General features: G+C 38.0%; 2 protein-coding genes across 4 annotated transcripts in view; one reads left to right on the top strand and one right to left on the bottom strand.

The window, feature by feature from the left end:
- The window catches only part of LOC143280204 (sterol carrier protein 2-like), a 35,438-nt gene extending 31,369 nt beyond the window's left edge, over positions 1 to 4,069 (bottom strand). Inside the window, exons 1-2 of the mRNA XM_076584823.1 lie at positions 3,933 to 4,069; positions 1,379 to 1,436 (exon numbers count right to left, since the gene is read on the bottom strand). Coding sequence (XP_076440938.1) covers positions 1,379 to 1,436; positions 3,933 to 3,980 — 106 coding nt within the window. The 5' untranslated portion in view covers positions 3,981 to 4,069. The remainder of the gene's footprint in view (positions 1 to 1,378; positions 1,437 to 3,932) is intronic.
- A 212-nt stretch (positions 4,070 to 4,281) lies between these two features.
- Positions 4,282 to 17,074, top strand: part of LOC143280203 (nipped-B-like protein A) — a 58,979-nt gene continuing 46,186 nt past the window's right edge. Inside the window, exons 1-8 of one of the 3 annotated variants that reach the window (XM_076584819.1) lie at positions 4,282 to 4,480; positions 7,132 to 7,230; positions 11,833 to 11,998; positions 12,743 to 12,855; positions 13,319 to 13,466; positions 14,032 to 14,174; positions 14,924 to 15,019; positions 15,644 to 16,152. In XM_076584819.1, coding sequence (XP_076440934.1) covers positions 7,167 to 7,230; positions 11,833 to 11,998; positions 12,743 to 12,855; positions 13,319 to 13,466; positions 14,032 to 14,174; positions 14,924 to 15,019; positions 15,644 to 16,152 — 1,239 coding nt within the window. In that variant the 5' untranslated portion in view covers positions 4,282 to 4,480; positions 7,132 to 7,166. Of the gene's footprint in view, positions 4,481 to 4,512; positions 4,667 to 7,131; positions 7,231 to 11,832; positions 11,999 to 12,742; positions 12,856 to 13,318; positions 13,467 to 14,031; positions 14,175 to 14,923; positions 15,020 to 15,643; positions 16,153 to 17,074 lie in introns of those variants that run through there. The other 2 variants (XM_076584821.1, XM_076584822.1) reach the window with 2 other exon arrangements.

Raw genomic sequence — 17,074 nt, 5'->3', positions numbered from 1 at the left:
TATACAGCTTGGAGGCTAGTTTAATATTATAATGCATTAATGATCATATCCAGGTTAACGCATTAAGATAGGCACAGACAGATTTATCAGTTTATCTCACCATCAAGTTCAATATCATTTCAGCCAAAAACAGTCTGAATCAGTATTTTACCTATTTATCATTTTGAATGTGACAATAAAGCAAAAACAAATATAACAAAAGATGTCAGTTGCCGTAGCTGATGAAACACCAAACTAAGATATATATATATATATATAATTTTTTTTTTTTTTTTTTTTTTTAAAGAAGAAAAACTTATGGATTTTGAAAAAGAGAAGAACACTGCAACACAAATTAGCAGATTCATTTCTAAATTTGAAACTGCAATATTGTGCATGCCTTGTCAGAATGACAGGAGGAAATGTGACCCTCTCTGCCTCTTCTCTTTGACATATCTCCCTCTTTTTTACAGGATGTCGGAATCTAACTCTCAGCAAAAGAGGCAAGTTTTGTTTCTTCTCTTCTCCAGTCACATAAACAGTAAACCACTAGAAGAAAACATCAGCTGGTACTCAAATACAATCCAGCTTCTTTTTTTCAAAAGCATCATGCACTCTTGTACTTCAGTTTTCATTTTGACCACTGATCAACATGCCATGTGATATAACACATGGGTACATATATATATGAGTGCAGATGTACTGAGCATGCCAAGTACTGACCACTTGTCTGACAAAGTGACATACTGAGTGGTCTATGCTCTTTCTGTGACGTCCGTGACTGGTTTTTGTTTATGCAGCTGGTCTGTACAAAAATCTACTTGAAACTCTAATGGAAAGCTTGAGCACAGAGCAGAAAACAATCAGAAACAAAACCTAGATATTTGAGGACATGGGAATGAAGTGTAAAATCAGAATATTACCAGAGCAACTGCTGAAGAGACAGAAAAAAAAAGAAACAAAAGAGACAGGAGGTAATACATACTATCCACAGACGAACACATTCAGTGTGTTTTGAATATTTTCTCTCTTCTTATCTATCAAGCTAGATGAAGCAGTCAGCTCTTAACTGCAGACACCTGTATGGTGAAATAATACTTAATAGTATTAGTAATAGGTGGGAGTGAAAGAGAAGGAAGAAAAGCAAAAGTACATTTACTATATCAAAACAAACATATACAACATCAAACAGGAAAATATATGAGAAAAAAGACTAACAGAGCTGAGATAGTTGTTATAAAAAAAAATATTATAAAAAGTTCTGTGAAAACAATCCTGCCATTCAACAGAACAAGTTGAAGCTGTGCACTGAAGTCAACAAAAGCAATGAAAAACAGAGCAACAACAACAACAACAACAAAAAAACAAAAAAAAACACACCTAACAATGATAATCATACCTGCTTCTTTTGCCATGTCAGGATAGTCAAAGTCATCACGGCTGCCCGGTTTTTCAAACTGTTAGAAAAGAGAGAGAGAGGGGGAGGGGGTAAGGAGCGAATCACAGAGCTTAGAAGTGAGTCCATTTTAATCACATGTTTGGTGAAATATGCAAATGAATGTGATATTCCCCCTTCCATTCACTGCATCTCTGCCCCCAGGAAAAAAAACACACGACGATTTTATTACCACCTTCACCATTATGATCTATTTTTATGTTGTGTCACAAGATTTGTCAGATTTTGTTGCAGATTCTGAAAACATTTATCACTGCCTCTCCTCCTTGTTTTATCAGTTCAGCTGGTACATTGTCAATGTCTGCTGCTGCTGCTGCATAAAAAAATATGTATTATCACAAAATCAGGCATGAAATTGAAACAGTTAAGGATGAAGATGTTCTGGATGTTTTTCAACAACTGTAAGAAAAAGGAAATTTTCTATCTAAAATTACGTTTACCAGCAGGAATGTCAGACCCCTGCTAGAGTCTGCACTAGCTGGGTCACGGTTAAGTATGTGTAATTAAACATATATTGTACGACAGTCAGATGTGTCCAACTATGACCATCAGAACAGCAGAGGAGGCAACCCAAGCGGGTTTCAGGACAGCCAGCATTGGGATGGTTCCCAAAAGGCCATCTGGCCCATCTCTCTCTCTCTCTCTCTCTCTCTATATATATATATATACATACACACACACACACATAAATCTTCCAGCATGAACATGATAGCAAAGGAAAATATCTGCTGGCCTATATGAACAAATAATTTCCATAATTAATGACCATAAAATGCTTTATTTTTTTTAATAAAATAAAAAAGGGGGTGCAGGGTGAAGGATGATTTGAACCGCTTGAAAACAGCAAACGGAGCCATTTGAGTTCTCTTTTGGGGGGAAACAGCTATTAATATGCACAATATTACTGCAGTATACCTTACATGTATGCATACATTAATTCATTCATCAATCATATGTATGCACACACTTTAACACTAAAATAAAATGGTGAAATGTGTGTGCAGTGTATGAATTATGTCCTTACGCTTCAACACAACCATGTGAGACTGAAATCAAAGTCTTTAATAGCCTAGAAAATAAACCCAAATCAAAAAGTTTCCTTTTTTTCAGAACTCTTACAATGTCTTCTGACTATAATATACACAGGACAGATTTTACCCAGGGGCAGGTCAAAGTACTGGAAGAAACATGATAATTGATAACAGAGTTATCATGTACTTTTGACTACAACTTACAAGTACACTTGCACTATGTGGAAGGTGCATGGTTAAGTCACTCTGTACTGGTGGATTATGAACAATTTTGTCGTGAGTTGGTCACTACAAGCAAAAAACAACAACAAAAAAACAAAACAAAAAAAAAACACAACAACAAAAACCACAACAACAACAAAAAAGACTGTCAAAGTGAAAATCAAGCAGAACAGAAAAAATTCAGCTGACTGAAAGTAAAAATGGACACCATAAGCAATGCCACTGTAGCATGTTTTTTCTATCATGAACACTGAAATGCAACTTAATGAATTAATGAATAATACAGATTTATCATAAGTCACTTTATCAAGCCATGAAATAAATTTGCATTAAAAGTAGTTTGCTGCTCTGGATGGGAGGGAAAAGAGTGAGGAAGACCAACCTTCCTCCATTCCAATTTTTTTCTGTTTCAACACACCCACTGATGTCCAGCTGTGGAGGAAATGTAGTACTTATGTGTAATACACACAAGATTGAAAATGTGTTAGAAAATGCACATTATTTGATTATATATCACACTAAGAAATCCCGACTTACTTCTTCAGGTAACCTTTTGTGTATATATAGTAATATCAACTGAAGTGAAACAAATACTATTTTAGTACATCCCTGTGAAGGTTTTTTAAAATATTTTTATATCTATCAAAAACAAACAAACTTGCAAAGCCAGACCATCTTGCTTATAATATTATCACTATCCCAAATAATTATAAAATGAACACAAACTGATTTGCTTCTTGAAAGTGAACCTCAGCATATGACCACTATTTTATAATAATAGTATGTATGGACATGAATGTGGACATGTATGTTACATGGAATGAGAAAGTGCTGCCCTGCAAGAGTAAGAGAGGCTGACTCCCTGCAGATCTCTATCTACCGGCTGACAGATCACCATGTTATTTATTGGCAATTTATGTATTGATCCACCTTTGTACTCATCTAAGTCAGTAAGTGACAGCACAACTGATTTAAATGTTCTTAAACCACACCAAGCAATGCTAATGTGTTTTTTTCCGGCTATCAGTTTGCAATTAAGAGTTTATGTTTATCTCTCTGTCACTGCAATAAAATGAAAGTGGACATGAGGACAACAGGTCCGCTGTCACTTTGGCCCGACAGAGCCGTCGGATGAGGGTCGAAGTTCACATGTTTTGTCATGCACAACAAAATAGTGCATTAAACTAACATGAAACGACAGAAAAAAATACGAAAATCGATCAACCACGAGAGGTGCTTACTACCTTTGTCATGCCAACGCCCACAACGAACACCTTTCTCCGAGACCCCATGCTGGATAGGAGGACGCTACACAGGCAGTGTTTACCTCTCAGCCTGTCCGAAGACCACTGCGAAATCCAGATGCGCACTACTTACACTGACAGAACGGCTAAAAAAATTACATCGGTGTATATTCCTTCGCCTGTGCATTCGTCTTGATATATCAGGACAAAATATATTCTTATAGCTTTTGAAAACTAGATAAAAATACCATTTTTTGTACATTCAATAGTTCTAAAGCTATACATCTTCAACCTGCGGATGGGAATCGATTCTGTGTGACGCACTACTTTGTGTTAATCTCGGAAGCAGAAACTTGTCAATAGGTTAGTGTAATTTTGGCGCGGGTTATTGTCAAAATGCTACAGTAATCAGCAAAAAATTGACATTTATAACGAGTTTCAAAGAAAAAATGGGCACCAGTCGGAGTTAACGGGCTCTTAGGATTCATATAAGCCCAATTTTAGCCCAACTACTTCGCTGGTGTAATCAGTGTTCGGAATTTACTGAGGTGAGTGTATTGGTACACATTGATTGGTGCCCGATAACTACTCTGATCAAAATTTTTGTGATTTCCGTATTCCTGGTATATCTTCAATTGTTTGTGGTGTTTATGAAAGCGTTGTATACGTTTTCATTCTGCGCAATCTGGAATATTGTGATTCTAACACGCTTAACATCTCTGCGAATGTTCAAGGTGGGTTCTTTGTGATCTATCGGAACAACTCTGTGTGTTGATTCTAGATAGGTCGAGGGCCATCATTTGTGCAGACGTCGAGTTAGCACTGGACGAGACGCGGTGATCGTCACGTCATTGTCAGATGGTGTATAACTGTTATTTTGTTGCAGGGGGTGGTATTTTTATGGCTTTTTCGAAATTTGGATACTAAAAGGTAAAATGTGTCATGGCTGAGGCTTGAAGAAGGAGCTTTTGGGCTCATTTTCAGGTGTCCAAGTGGGGTAGTTTCGTATAAAATACACGTCTTTTGCTGTTGACTGTGTTTAATCCTGGGCGGTTTCTTATGAAAAAACCAACGTAGTTTGTATTGAATAATCACAAAATTCGTTAAACGACATGAGAGTGCTCATTTTTCTATCGAATTATGAATTGTTCGGGTGGCATCTGCCGCTGTTCGGTCAAGCACAATGGCTGACCCAGAGGACAGTCAAGGGGAGACAATCCTCTTCAAAATCTGGTAAAAACATGTCGGTCGTGAGATTCAAGTGAAAGTGCAGTGTTTGATAAGTGTTGTGGAAAAAAAAAACGTTTGTTGCATGACGTCACCCCCCACAGATGCCAGTTACTTAAACGTTAAAAAAAATTATGACCACTTCCATACTGTTTTGTTTGATGACCTGCAGAATGGAGACCCAGACTTCGGGAGTTTCATTTGTGTTTGCACATGCAGTCAGGAAACGCAAATAGTTAAGATGATGTTAAGAACTGTGCATGAAACTTCTTAGGTAATGCCAATGGTTTCTTTATAGTATTATCTTAGGCAAGTCTGGCTTAATCTCCATAATGGTTTTGATATGCATTTGAGAAGAAAAGGTTTTTAGTTATTTTTTATTGCAATAAAATTTATTTTATTGTAATAAGATTTATATTGAAATACTTCAAAGAGGCCACCTCTTTTGTACTACAAAGCTCAATGTGCCTTATACCATGATCTTCACATCAGTCATATTTACAGGCAGTTTTTTGTGTTTCTACATGAATGTGTTGTATTCAGTCATGGCAGACTTCTCTGCATAAAATTTGGGCTGTTCTCAACAACAACAACAAAATTTTTTTTTTTAATTTAAAAAAAAGAAGAAGGAAAGAAAGAAAACTGTGCCACCACAGTGCAGTGTCACATCCTGCCCCCACCACCTCCCCCCACCACCCCACCCCCTTTTCTTTTCTTTTTTTCTACAAATTTTAGAGTTTGTTGTTGATGTTGCAAACCTGTACAGTGGATTTTTCTATAGACTTTTGCATGGCTGTGAGTTTTATTATAACAGTTAACATACACTATGTTGATACTGCACACCAGACCTTGGTTTATCATCTCATTCATAAGATTTACACCCAAACCACCACCAGTGTCTCATGGAGAAGTAAAAATATTGATCCATGCTCGTAATGCCAGAACCTGTGCCAGTCATTATTTCAAGGTTCTGGGTGTGTGCTCTATCAATAGGTCACTGCTAGTCTTAATGACAGTGTATCATTAAAATGAAAATATTAAAGATGTCCTACAATGAAACCCATTCACATATGTATCATGACCCAACCATTTTGTTAATCACTGATGTCTTTGCATCGTCTCCTGCTTTTCATTTTATTTTTATCGAATTGATTTTTTTTTGTTGTTGTTGTTTTTTCAGATTGGTGAATATGTATTCTGTGTTTAAAAAGAAGTTATCTGATGACCAGTGAAATTGAAATTAGTCATCTGTTGACAGACACCAAAATCGGCAGCTGTGAAATTACTGTTTTGTATAATATTTGTCTGTTCGCTGTTTCCACAAGAAAATGATTTTCTGGGTTATATAACAAACTTTCCTTTCTGCGTGCGTCTGTGATGAACAACCTGTTTCCAGTTCGTTCCCAAAAATATAAATTTAGTAATAAAAGTTATTCATTTTCAGTACGTTAATTGATTATATGTCTCCCTTCCGTACCCACAAGTTTTTGTACATACTTGATGCTGTATTGATAACGCATAAAAGACTAACGAATGATGTAATGAAATAATGTTTGAATAAACTGTAGAGCAACCTATGAATTTGTGGGGGCAAAATCCCAAGAAATGTTTAACAAATAACACCACCATGTGCCATTATTTTTGTCATTATGAGTATGACTATGAGCGTGATCCCCATTTTCAACAGTCATAGAAAGGAATTATCAGTATCAAACTATTATCAAAGTTTAACAGAAATTATTCATTTTACACCATTTTTTGCAGTTGTCCTTTTTCAGTGTCAATATGTGAAATTAAAACATTATTTAGCCACTTAATTAGTTGTTTATGTACTGTTCCTCTGTGGCTGATGGGAGTTAAAAATCGAATTTTAGATATTATCTTTCATTGGTAATGCGAATGGACATAATTCATTGTGATGTATGAACCCTTTAATTTTATACGTTGTCTCTGCTGTGTGTGTATGGAACAGGTCAGTGACATGTAGATCTGGACTGGCCTTCCACCATGAACGGTGAAATACCGAGTGTTCCAATTACAACTCTGGCGGGGGTTGCAAGTCTTACGGACTGTAAGTTTTTGATTCTTTATTTCTTATCAGCTAATATTGGCAGATATTTACTTCTTGAGGTTTTTGTTCTGTTTCAGCTATCTTTATATTGATTGATTGATATGGATACTTAAAAAGTTATATAGCTCCTGTCCTCGGTCGGAGACCAAGCTCTAAGCGCTTTACAAACATGGAGTCATTAGCACAACAGGCTGGTTACCTGGGTAGGGCCGACTGACGGCTGCCACTGGGCGCTCATAATTTGTTTCCTGCGTCATTCAATCAGATTTCAGACATGCACACATACACACTCAGACAACATGTAACATTTTACGTTTATGACCATTTTGATTATTTACCCTGCCATGTAGGCAGCCATACTCCATTTCTGGGGGTATGCTGGGTATGTTCTTGTTTCCATAACCCACCTTCTGCGTGCATATATATACACATGAAGAGGGTTCAGGCACAAGCAGGTCTGCACATATGTTGACCTGAGAGATTGGAAAATTTCCACCCTTTACCCACCAAACATTGTCACCGAGATTCAAACCACGGACCCTCATATTGAGATTCCAACGTTTCAACTGTTCAGCTATTGCGCCCATCATTCCATTACTTCAGTTTCAAGAACTATAACTTTGAGAAACAGGTCTAACAGTTCCATTGAATGACTTTGAAATAGGTCCATTTATTATTTCAATTTTTCTATAGGTCCATTTATTGATATTTTATGAAAATAAATGCACATACATGAAGCTTGCTCACCATGGACAGACTTAAGACAATGTATAAAATTTACCAGCACTTGAAAAGGCTCCACAGCATTAATTGTTGTGTAAAAATTTGAAACTTGTACAGGTCACTGGAAAGTGGCATTGTGTACAAATGGTCGCAGCCATTTCTGGCTGTGCTATCTGGGTGTAAGTTAGTGTCTATTGACAGTTTTTTAAAACACAGCATTAAAGTGTGGAGATCAGTTGGGTTCATATCATGTCGCTGTTTGGAAATGAAAATAGTTTTACTTTAGAAATTACTAAATTAGGATTGTTTCTAGGGAAAAGTCTGGCTCTACCAACTTCTGGAATGTAAGTGGTTTAGGACCAGTGGGAAATCTGAGACATGTATAATAAGAAATGGATTTTTGCATCAATGTATGTGTATACACAGAGGGAAGATAAAAGGGCCAGTTGGTCTGCATCAGCATGTTTTTGAATCTCCAGGGGGGTTTTTGTTTGTTTTTTTTAACTGTGTTTTTGAGAGGCTCATGGGTCATTCTTACACAAATCCATTGGGAAAATGTTAGGATATACTTCAGTGCACAGTCTTTTAACAAAAGAAAAAAAAGAAGAGAACATGTAAGTAGAGGCAGAATTTGCCTTTGAATTTTTTGTTTTAATCATGCTCTTCCTGGGGCTTTCAACCCCAACCCCCACCACCCACCTCATTGCCCCTGCATCCCACTTGGCCCATAAATGGCCCCTAGACCTCCGCTCAACTTTCAGTGCTTTTCATAATTGCCTGTCCCATCTCTGGACTAAGTTGACTTGGGAGACTTAAAAAAAAAAAAAAAAAAAATCCTTGAACCACCACAGGCACCAGGCTGCCAAAGGAAATCTGACAAACCATTCAGCTATCAGTATCACATCCACCATGTCCATCTGTTTCACATCTGCCACATTTACTGATTTAGTGCCTCAATATGCACATTTTAATTTTATGATCATTTTACCACCAGCAGTAGATAGTGTGGTAGCCTAACAAAAAGGATGTTTATAGGTGGATCCAGCCATTGTTGAAAACTGTTTATTTCCCTTACGTGATTCATACTCAGATTCGGGGGTTAACTAGTAACTAAGTAAGGCAGACAAGTATACCACCACTAGTACCGGCATTTTTATAGTTATGGAGTACCATGTCAGAAGGTACTGCACAAAAATATTCATTTTTCCCTTACAGTTACAAGGTGACAAGTAAGCAACAGATCAGCGTCTTGGGAGGGAAGAAGAGTGTGTGTGTGCAAATGTGTGTGTGTGTGCCTTTTGGGGGACTACCTTACATTGAGGATAGTTTTTGTGCCACATGTGTAAACAAAGCGAGTGTGTGAAATAATAACCTTGCTTCAAGTGTTTATGAATGTGTACACATCTGTGTGCATTCTCTCTGTGTGTGTTTGTGTGTGTTTCTGGTAAACTAATTGATTATCTCTGAAAATGCTTTGTCAGTACCAAATTTAGCTTTAAAATAGAAAGAAAACAGAAAAAATCTGTCTGCGCATTCAAATTGTGGGGATGTAAATCTTCTGGATTAAGCTGCATTTTCCAGGTTAAAATTTTATTAATAAAAACACTATATTGAGCTGCCAAGCCGACAGGATTTCATTTTGTTCTCGATTTTTTGCCACATTAGCAAAATCATGTTTTGCGAATCATGTTTCGCTAACTTGTGGTTTTACAATAGCATGACAATTCTTGTCTCCATTTAAATGGGGGAGGGGGGGGGGATTCCGTAGACCACACAGAATATGGAACAACTTCTTTGTCCACTATCTTGCCTCAAACTCCGAGGCAGTTCTGTGGGAAACATTCATCATGCATCAATTACTTTTGTAATGTCTTAACTCTTATGCTCACAGTGAAGTGATTGGAAAAGATGGGAACAAATACTAACGCATATTTTGTTTTGATATCAGTAAAATGCTGATCCCGTCTGATCAGACTGCCCATAGATACCTGTGCATTTACATTTCATCACATTTTAATTCTACAACAACTTTTTTTTTGTTGTTGATTGTGAGCCAAAAATTAAGTTAGGATCATCTTGTGCAGTTTACACATCGTTTAATTGTAAGATTGTAGATAATGTATTTTTCAAAACTAGAAAGTTATGATGGAGATAGGGAATATTTGAAAGTTTGATAGATCTATCTTTATTATGATTGTGAAACAATTGAAAGCTGCTCAGTGTTGGCTCCTTCATGTGGAATTGTTCTGTTTCCACTATATCACACAACTTTTGGTTTGATAATTGGCAGATGTTCCAGGGTTTGTGGCTGCAGTTGCTTCAAACTTTTTGAATAAAGAATGAATATGTACAAGTCTTTGGGGGAAAAAATTTGAAGAAAAAGTCCTTGCTTTGACTGCTTTGAATTAACTCAATAAGTTCAGTGTCACAGTGGTATACTGCATTGCACACAGTTAAAGCAATAACTGGATGGTGTGTCATAAAAAAAAAAATAAATGAAAAGTTTACAGGATTGATCATGTCTTTATTCTAAGGATCCACATCTATTTCTTCCATGCATGTTTGTGACATATGTGTGTATTCTTGTGCCCCTTTTGTCTGACTGATGTGCTATTGTAAAGGTTTGAAAGCACTATGCAAATGTACTGTATTGCAAGCACTGAAATCTGTGCAGATTTTCAGTAGAGTAGGTAGGCTTGCAAACAGCATGTAATTGCAAACTGTTCGTGTACCACCCCACTTTGAAGCTTTCTCACCACACACATTTCACAATTTAATGTATGCTTTGACCTTGTTCTAATACCTTAGAGTTAATGAATATCCATTTCCCAGAACCAGTCAAACATCAGCTATTTACAGCTTTCAGCATTGTTAGTGCACCACTGCTGACCAAGTTCACAAACATGCTCTCAAAAATCCTAAAATCAAGGGAAGCAAGTAGTAGCAATTGTGCATTACCAGTGCTGTGAGAATTTAAGAAAACATGTTGTGACAGATCAGAACATCAGTTTTGACATGAATCTCTAAAATAGTGCCTTTTGCAATTAGACCATAGGTTGTTTTGACACAAGTCTATTTGCGAATGATGCTGCACAGTGACTGAGCGCTCTCAAAAGGGTGTGTTTGTGTGTAGTGTAGGGTGTGTGTGTTTAAATGTGTATTTTTGTTTTAGTGTGTATGGGTGATAAAAACCAACAATACAACAGTCTGGTGCGATGTTCCAATGATATGTCTAATGAGTTCAAGACCTGCTTCTGTTTTAATTATCCACCCAAACGCATCGTTGGTAATTAGACTTGCCCATTCGCATTATGATTAACCCTCAAGCACCCCTGTTGCTTCAACAATTGAAAAAAATGTTGAAAAAAGGAGCAAGCGAACCTTCCCTGGTGCAGCCAATCGGAGAAAGCCTTCAAAAATAGAAGAGCTACATTCGATGATCATACAACCTCTTATCTGTACAATACACACATATAGAGCTGGTTGCTTTGTCTGGATTGTTTGCAGTAAGGCCTACCTATCCTACTGGGAATGTGTAATAGATGTAACAGCTATTTTTAGGTCATGGGGAATTTATAATAATATTAATGTATCCCTGCATATTGAAACTTTTTGTAAAAACTGGCTGCAGTATCATATGATTATAAAATGCATGTAGTGTACTGTATGCCATTCTGATACAAGCTCAGATTTGTTAGTGGGCAGAGGGTATAGTTGCCAGTGTAATTGTATGAGCTCCTGATACTTTGAGATATATATATATATATATATACATGATATTTGGAGTTTGTGGTCAGTACTCGTTTTTTTTTTTCACCACTGGAAGTGTGGAAAGCTTTACATACATATTTTTACACTCTTTGTTACAACTTATTATAGTGCTGCCCGAGCTACCACTGCCTACTCCCTTGCCTCACACGGTGAACAAAAGTCTGCTGTTCAACAAGAAAGTGACGGAGGATGCGCAGCGATTCCTGTCCTCTGCAGATGAGGGGCTGGCCCAGCAGCTGCTTCATGCCCTGCAGCAGACCTCCACCTCTCACATGTAAGCAGTCTCTGGTTGTGTGGTGTAGAATGTGGAGTGAACACAACAAAATGGCTGTTGGTTTTTTTTTATACGAAATGACAACCCGAAATGGCCCTTATGCAGTCGACATGGCTATAAGCAGCCTAGTTTGGTTTAACTCTGATATATATATATATCTGTTTAGCAAAACTGACATATAGAGCATTGCAGATACAAAGAGACATAACAAAGTGTCAGTTTTGACTCGTACATCTCAGTTTAGCAAATGCCAAAACTGAAGTATAGAATACTACAGGTGTACAAAGAGACATGTTTTTTTTGTTGTTGTTGTTGTTTGTTTGTTGTTTTTTTTTGGGGGGGGAGGTTGTGATCTGTGTAAGTAAATATATTGGTTTAAATGTGATTGGCCCTTTTTTGAGTGAGCACTGTTTTATTCTTCTTTTTTGTATATATATAGTTAATTCCCTAACCAAAATAAGAATTTTCTTACTGTCGTCTTAGTAAGTGATTAAATTGTAAGTAACTTGATTAGTGACAAGGAATTGGAATGTTGAAGAATTGTTTTTAGCGACCTTGCTTTTTTTTCTTCTTTTTTTTCACATTTTTAATGCCAGTTTTTTTGTCGTTTATTTAATTACATAAGTTTCATAGGGCAGCTGTGTTTTTGAAAAGATAACTGTCATAAATTACTTTTCATCAGATTTTGACAGGTTACTTTGCTTGATTTACTGCCATTGATTATTTGTAAATGTGATTTGACAGAGAACTGCAAGACAACCTGACAACAGATTCTTTGGAAGGAGAGCTGCCTCAACTGTTGAAATGTATTCTGAGGAAGAATCCCACTGTGTTTCGAACAAGAGCAAGTTATGAAGGTATGTTTCTGAATTATTGTCATTTTTAGAACAAGAGCAAGTTACGAAGGTATGTTTATTGTTATTGTCATTTCTGTTTAGAGTTGAAAGTGTAATATTTTTGGTGGACCCATCTGAAATACCAGTGACCATTTCTATATGAATTACTAACAGTTGTCTTTGTTTACCTAAATAAGAATTTAAAAATATAATTAAAAAAAAAAGAAGAAGAAGAAATGCACGTGCGTTTTGTAATATCTGATCAACACTAAACAAGGTAGGATTTTTTTTTAAACTGTATTGCAAACTTTGTTGTACCAGCTGAAAATGAAGATTGTATAGCAGGCCTTGTATTAACTTTGAAAGAAGTGTAAATGCTGCACAGGACTTAGCATGCACCAATAGAAAATGATCAGTGTTGGGCCATCACACTTAGAATACTGTGTCAGTGATGTTGAGATGAAGTGTATGTGGTTGATTCCAGTTGGAGTGCAGCAGCAGAGCCATGCCTCTGTGCATAGCATACCACCACAACAGCAGCAGCCACAGCAGCAGCAGGCGCCACCGGCACAGCACATGGGGGTCTCACATTCATCTTCAGCTCACGTCTTATCACAAAACAACTCTCAGCGGTAATAATCTGCTTTTCCTGGCTCATCCTTTTCGTCTTTTAGTTAGTGCATGAGGCTTGCAGCTTGGTCAGCATTCTTGCCCTTGTTGGACTTTATAATGCTCCATGAATGAACAATGATCTTTTGTCCATGGTGGAACCTGTGTTCTTATTAACATGTTCTTGTGATGGAAGAATGTTCAGTGTATATAAGTAACTTAACAAAGTGAGTCCATGTATTTACCTTGAATTAGTTTGTTTTGGAAGGGTATTGGGAGATGGGTAAGCTTTCAAACTGGTGATTTCCATTAGCCACCATGAATGGTGAAACAACCAAAATTGGCAGGATGGTGCATATTGATAAGACTGGCTTTATTTATGAAAAAAATAGGGGCACATGTATTTCTTAAATGCAAAGTGTTTAGCATAATATTCAGTGAACAACACTGGTTTTAACTTGTTCTTCTGTCTACTTTTTGCAGTAGAAGAATACAGTTTCATGATCAAAGTAATTGTCCTTTTATTTTGACTATGACATTTGCATGTGGGAAAAATGAGGTGAAGGTTGTACCCCCTGTGCTATGCAGGTATCCCTCTTCTGCCTCCTCATCTGGCCTGTTCCCCAACCAGAGTGGGTCGTACACTCCCCACGGCAGTCCCTATGCAGCCACCTCTGCCACCATGTCCTCACCTGTCAGTCAGCAGAGACCCAACCACCAGCACTTCACCTGTAAGTCTCCACCACCCCCAGCACACTGTGCCACTGTTCTGTGTGACTGCTGTCTGTCCCATATTGTTAAGTCTCACAGGTGGGAGGGAGAAAGGGCAATGAATGAGGAAATATGGGTTGTGAAGAAAGTAATACGTATTTGTATCATAACTTGGCAAGGGAGGAGGGAGGTTAGTGTGACCACGAGTTAAAGAGCTTCCCATGACGCTGCTATCAGTTTTCTGGAAAAAAAGAAAAAGAAAAAAAAAGAGCGAAAGTATTCATGAAATTCAGAACAAAGGATTATAATTTGAAAAGTAAAAAAAAAAAAATGTTTATTTGAGGAGGGAGATTGGGGTGGTGTGGGCGGTTACTGTTACAAGTTAAAGAGCTTCCAAAGAGCTTCCCATGACACTGCTTTAATTTTTTTGTTTTTGTTTTTTCTTTCTTGAAATACTGTAAAAGTATTCAGAAATTCAGAACAAAGGCTTTTGATTAGCAAAGTACAAAGCATGCTTACTGGGTTGGGTTGAAGAGAGGGTGGCGGCTCATTGGGGGCAAGGGAGGTACTGTTACCACAAATTAAAAGGGCTTCCCATGACACTGCTTTAATTTTTTTTCTGAAAATACTGTGAAAGCATTCTGAAATTCAAACTTAAAAAATGGGAGGAAAAAAAAAGAAAAGAAAGAAAAAAGTGTAAACGATTTTTGATGCTGCGTCATTCTGGAAAAGCAACCTTTTGGTTGAAAGTGTTGGTATTTTGTTGTAGCGGCTGTCAATGGGGAGTGCTTTTCTGTGGACAACAACCTCCTCCCTGGGCGGGGACCCATGCTGCAGGGGGTCCACCAACAGAACAAAGTGCCAGGTAACTTCGTCCGTTGTAGGCACAGGGGAGGAAGGAAAAGGGGAAAAGAGGGTTTCTCTGTTCCTTTCATGTTGGATAAGTACCTAAAGGATAGAGTGGGAGAGTCTTGGGAGGGGAAACAGTTTGGATGTTTTATTTGAGGATGCAAGTTTTCTGCTGACAGAGCAACAAACTCTGGGGAATTTGATCATGTTGGGGATTATTCTTTGTTTTGATACTGGGATAGGTAGGAATTTTTTTCCTTTTTTTTATGTTAAAATGCCTGTCATTTCAAGATCATGTCACAGTTGTATTTTCTCTGGAATCATTGATAAGATAAAACAACTATTTTTCAAAAATGTATGTTTGCCTAAATCTAAGTTATAAGTTGTGTATAGATTTGTAAATCATGTGATTATTTTAGTAAAAGTGGTGAGTCAGAAATAGTACAGAAATATTTAGGTAACATTCCTTTTTTTATTTCCATGTGGTTGTAGGCTTTACAAAGTGGAATGAGATTCAACTTGTTACGATTGTGTTGGGAAAAAGAATCATTGCAGCTTTGAAAAGCTGGTGGCTGTAGTGGAACCGGTCCAGTTTGTGAGAGAAAATGAAAGCCTTTTGTGTTTTTTTGTGCGGTACCAGTTCCCTCGCCAGCCCCTGCCACATCAGCAGAAAGAGTGCTCCATAACCAGCAGCAACACCAACAGCAGATGCCTCAGGCCCCCTCCTCCACCTACCCACCAGCTGAAGACAGCCGTGTACGCTTTACTCGCCGACAGTCGGCCTCTTCACAGCCGCCGCTGGACAATTCTGTTCCCTCCTCGTCACGTCGTGAGATGGGCATGGCAAGCAGCCGGCTTACAGACTCCTCAGTTCAGAGCGCTGGTAGAGACAGTGTGGTACAGAACCGGCACCCCGGGTACGGGGTGTTAGGGACTGGTGTGGGAATGCCTGAACCACGGGTAGTGCTGGAGAACATTGACATGACAGACAGCAACCGATGGCTGGGCCATTCACAACCACCGCTGCCTCCCACTCCACAGCAGCAGCTACATCAGCAGCAGCAGCAGCAGCAGCAAAGTGCATCACAGTCTAAGAAGAAGTCGTCAGCAGCTGGGCCAGTGGTCATGCTGGAAATGCTGGACCCTGCGGTGAGTGTTGTTTTTGAGAATGTGGCTTTGTCAGTGTGCCTGTGATGCTGCATTGTGAAACTGATGGATGAGAGGGGAGGGTGGTGCCTGCACGAGGCCTTGTGCACATTTAGTTTCTCTACAGTGCAGAAACTTTCCACATGTGGGAAACAACACTGCAGTCATTTTCGGACTGTTGAGTGACTCTTTGATTCAGTTTGTTACATTCATGCTTTTTTTCTTTTTTTTTTACATTTGCCACTGGTGACTGGGTAGCATCCACTTGTGGAACATACATTATTTTTTAAGTCAAAAGGTTTGAAACCAAACTTACAAAACAGTTACCAACAGAATTAAGAAGACTGTTGGTATTGAATGCAATAAAAGGTGCTTCTAAAATTGACAGTGTTAAACTCAGCTGCATGTGAATATCTGTCGCTTGTAACTTACGTTTAGAGAGTGATATCACCTCTCAGCTTAACAGTTGAAGAGTGAAGACCACACACACACACACACACACACACACACACACACACACACACACACACACACACACACATCCACACCCACCCACCACCACCACCCCCTTCTACCTCTACCTTTGGGAATGGAATGGTTTTGATTTATGATAATTATTTGCTTCATGGGAGATATAACAACAATTTGTATAAAAGAACAACACTTTAGGCATGAGGGGTATAACATCACAGCGTAAATTGAAACCCACTTGCTTAAATTGCCGTTTGGTAACATGATTAGTGAAATGTATGAAAGGGAGGAATGACACTTGAAATTATTCTGCTAAGTGAACAGTTGCTGCTTTGATTTAAGGCTACCCTCTCTTGTGCAAATTATGGATTGGAAACAAAATATAATCAGCAAGACTTGTAAGCAACATGCTATCAGTGTGGCTTGTTTATATCATTTAAAATATTTTTTCTTT

The sequence above is a fragment of the Babylonia areolata genome, chromosome 3, assembly GCF_041734735.1.
Source record: "Babylonia areolata isolate BAREFJ2019XMU chromosome 3, ASM4173473v1, whole genome shotgun sequence".
In the NCBI taxonomy this organism is placed as follows: domain Eukaryota; kingdom Metazoa; phylum Mollusca; class Gastropoda; order Neogastropoda; family Buccinidae; genus Babylonia; species Babylonia areolata.
Note: the sequence above shows the minus strand (reverse complement) of the source record. Positions and strands in the feature narration are given on the sequence as shown.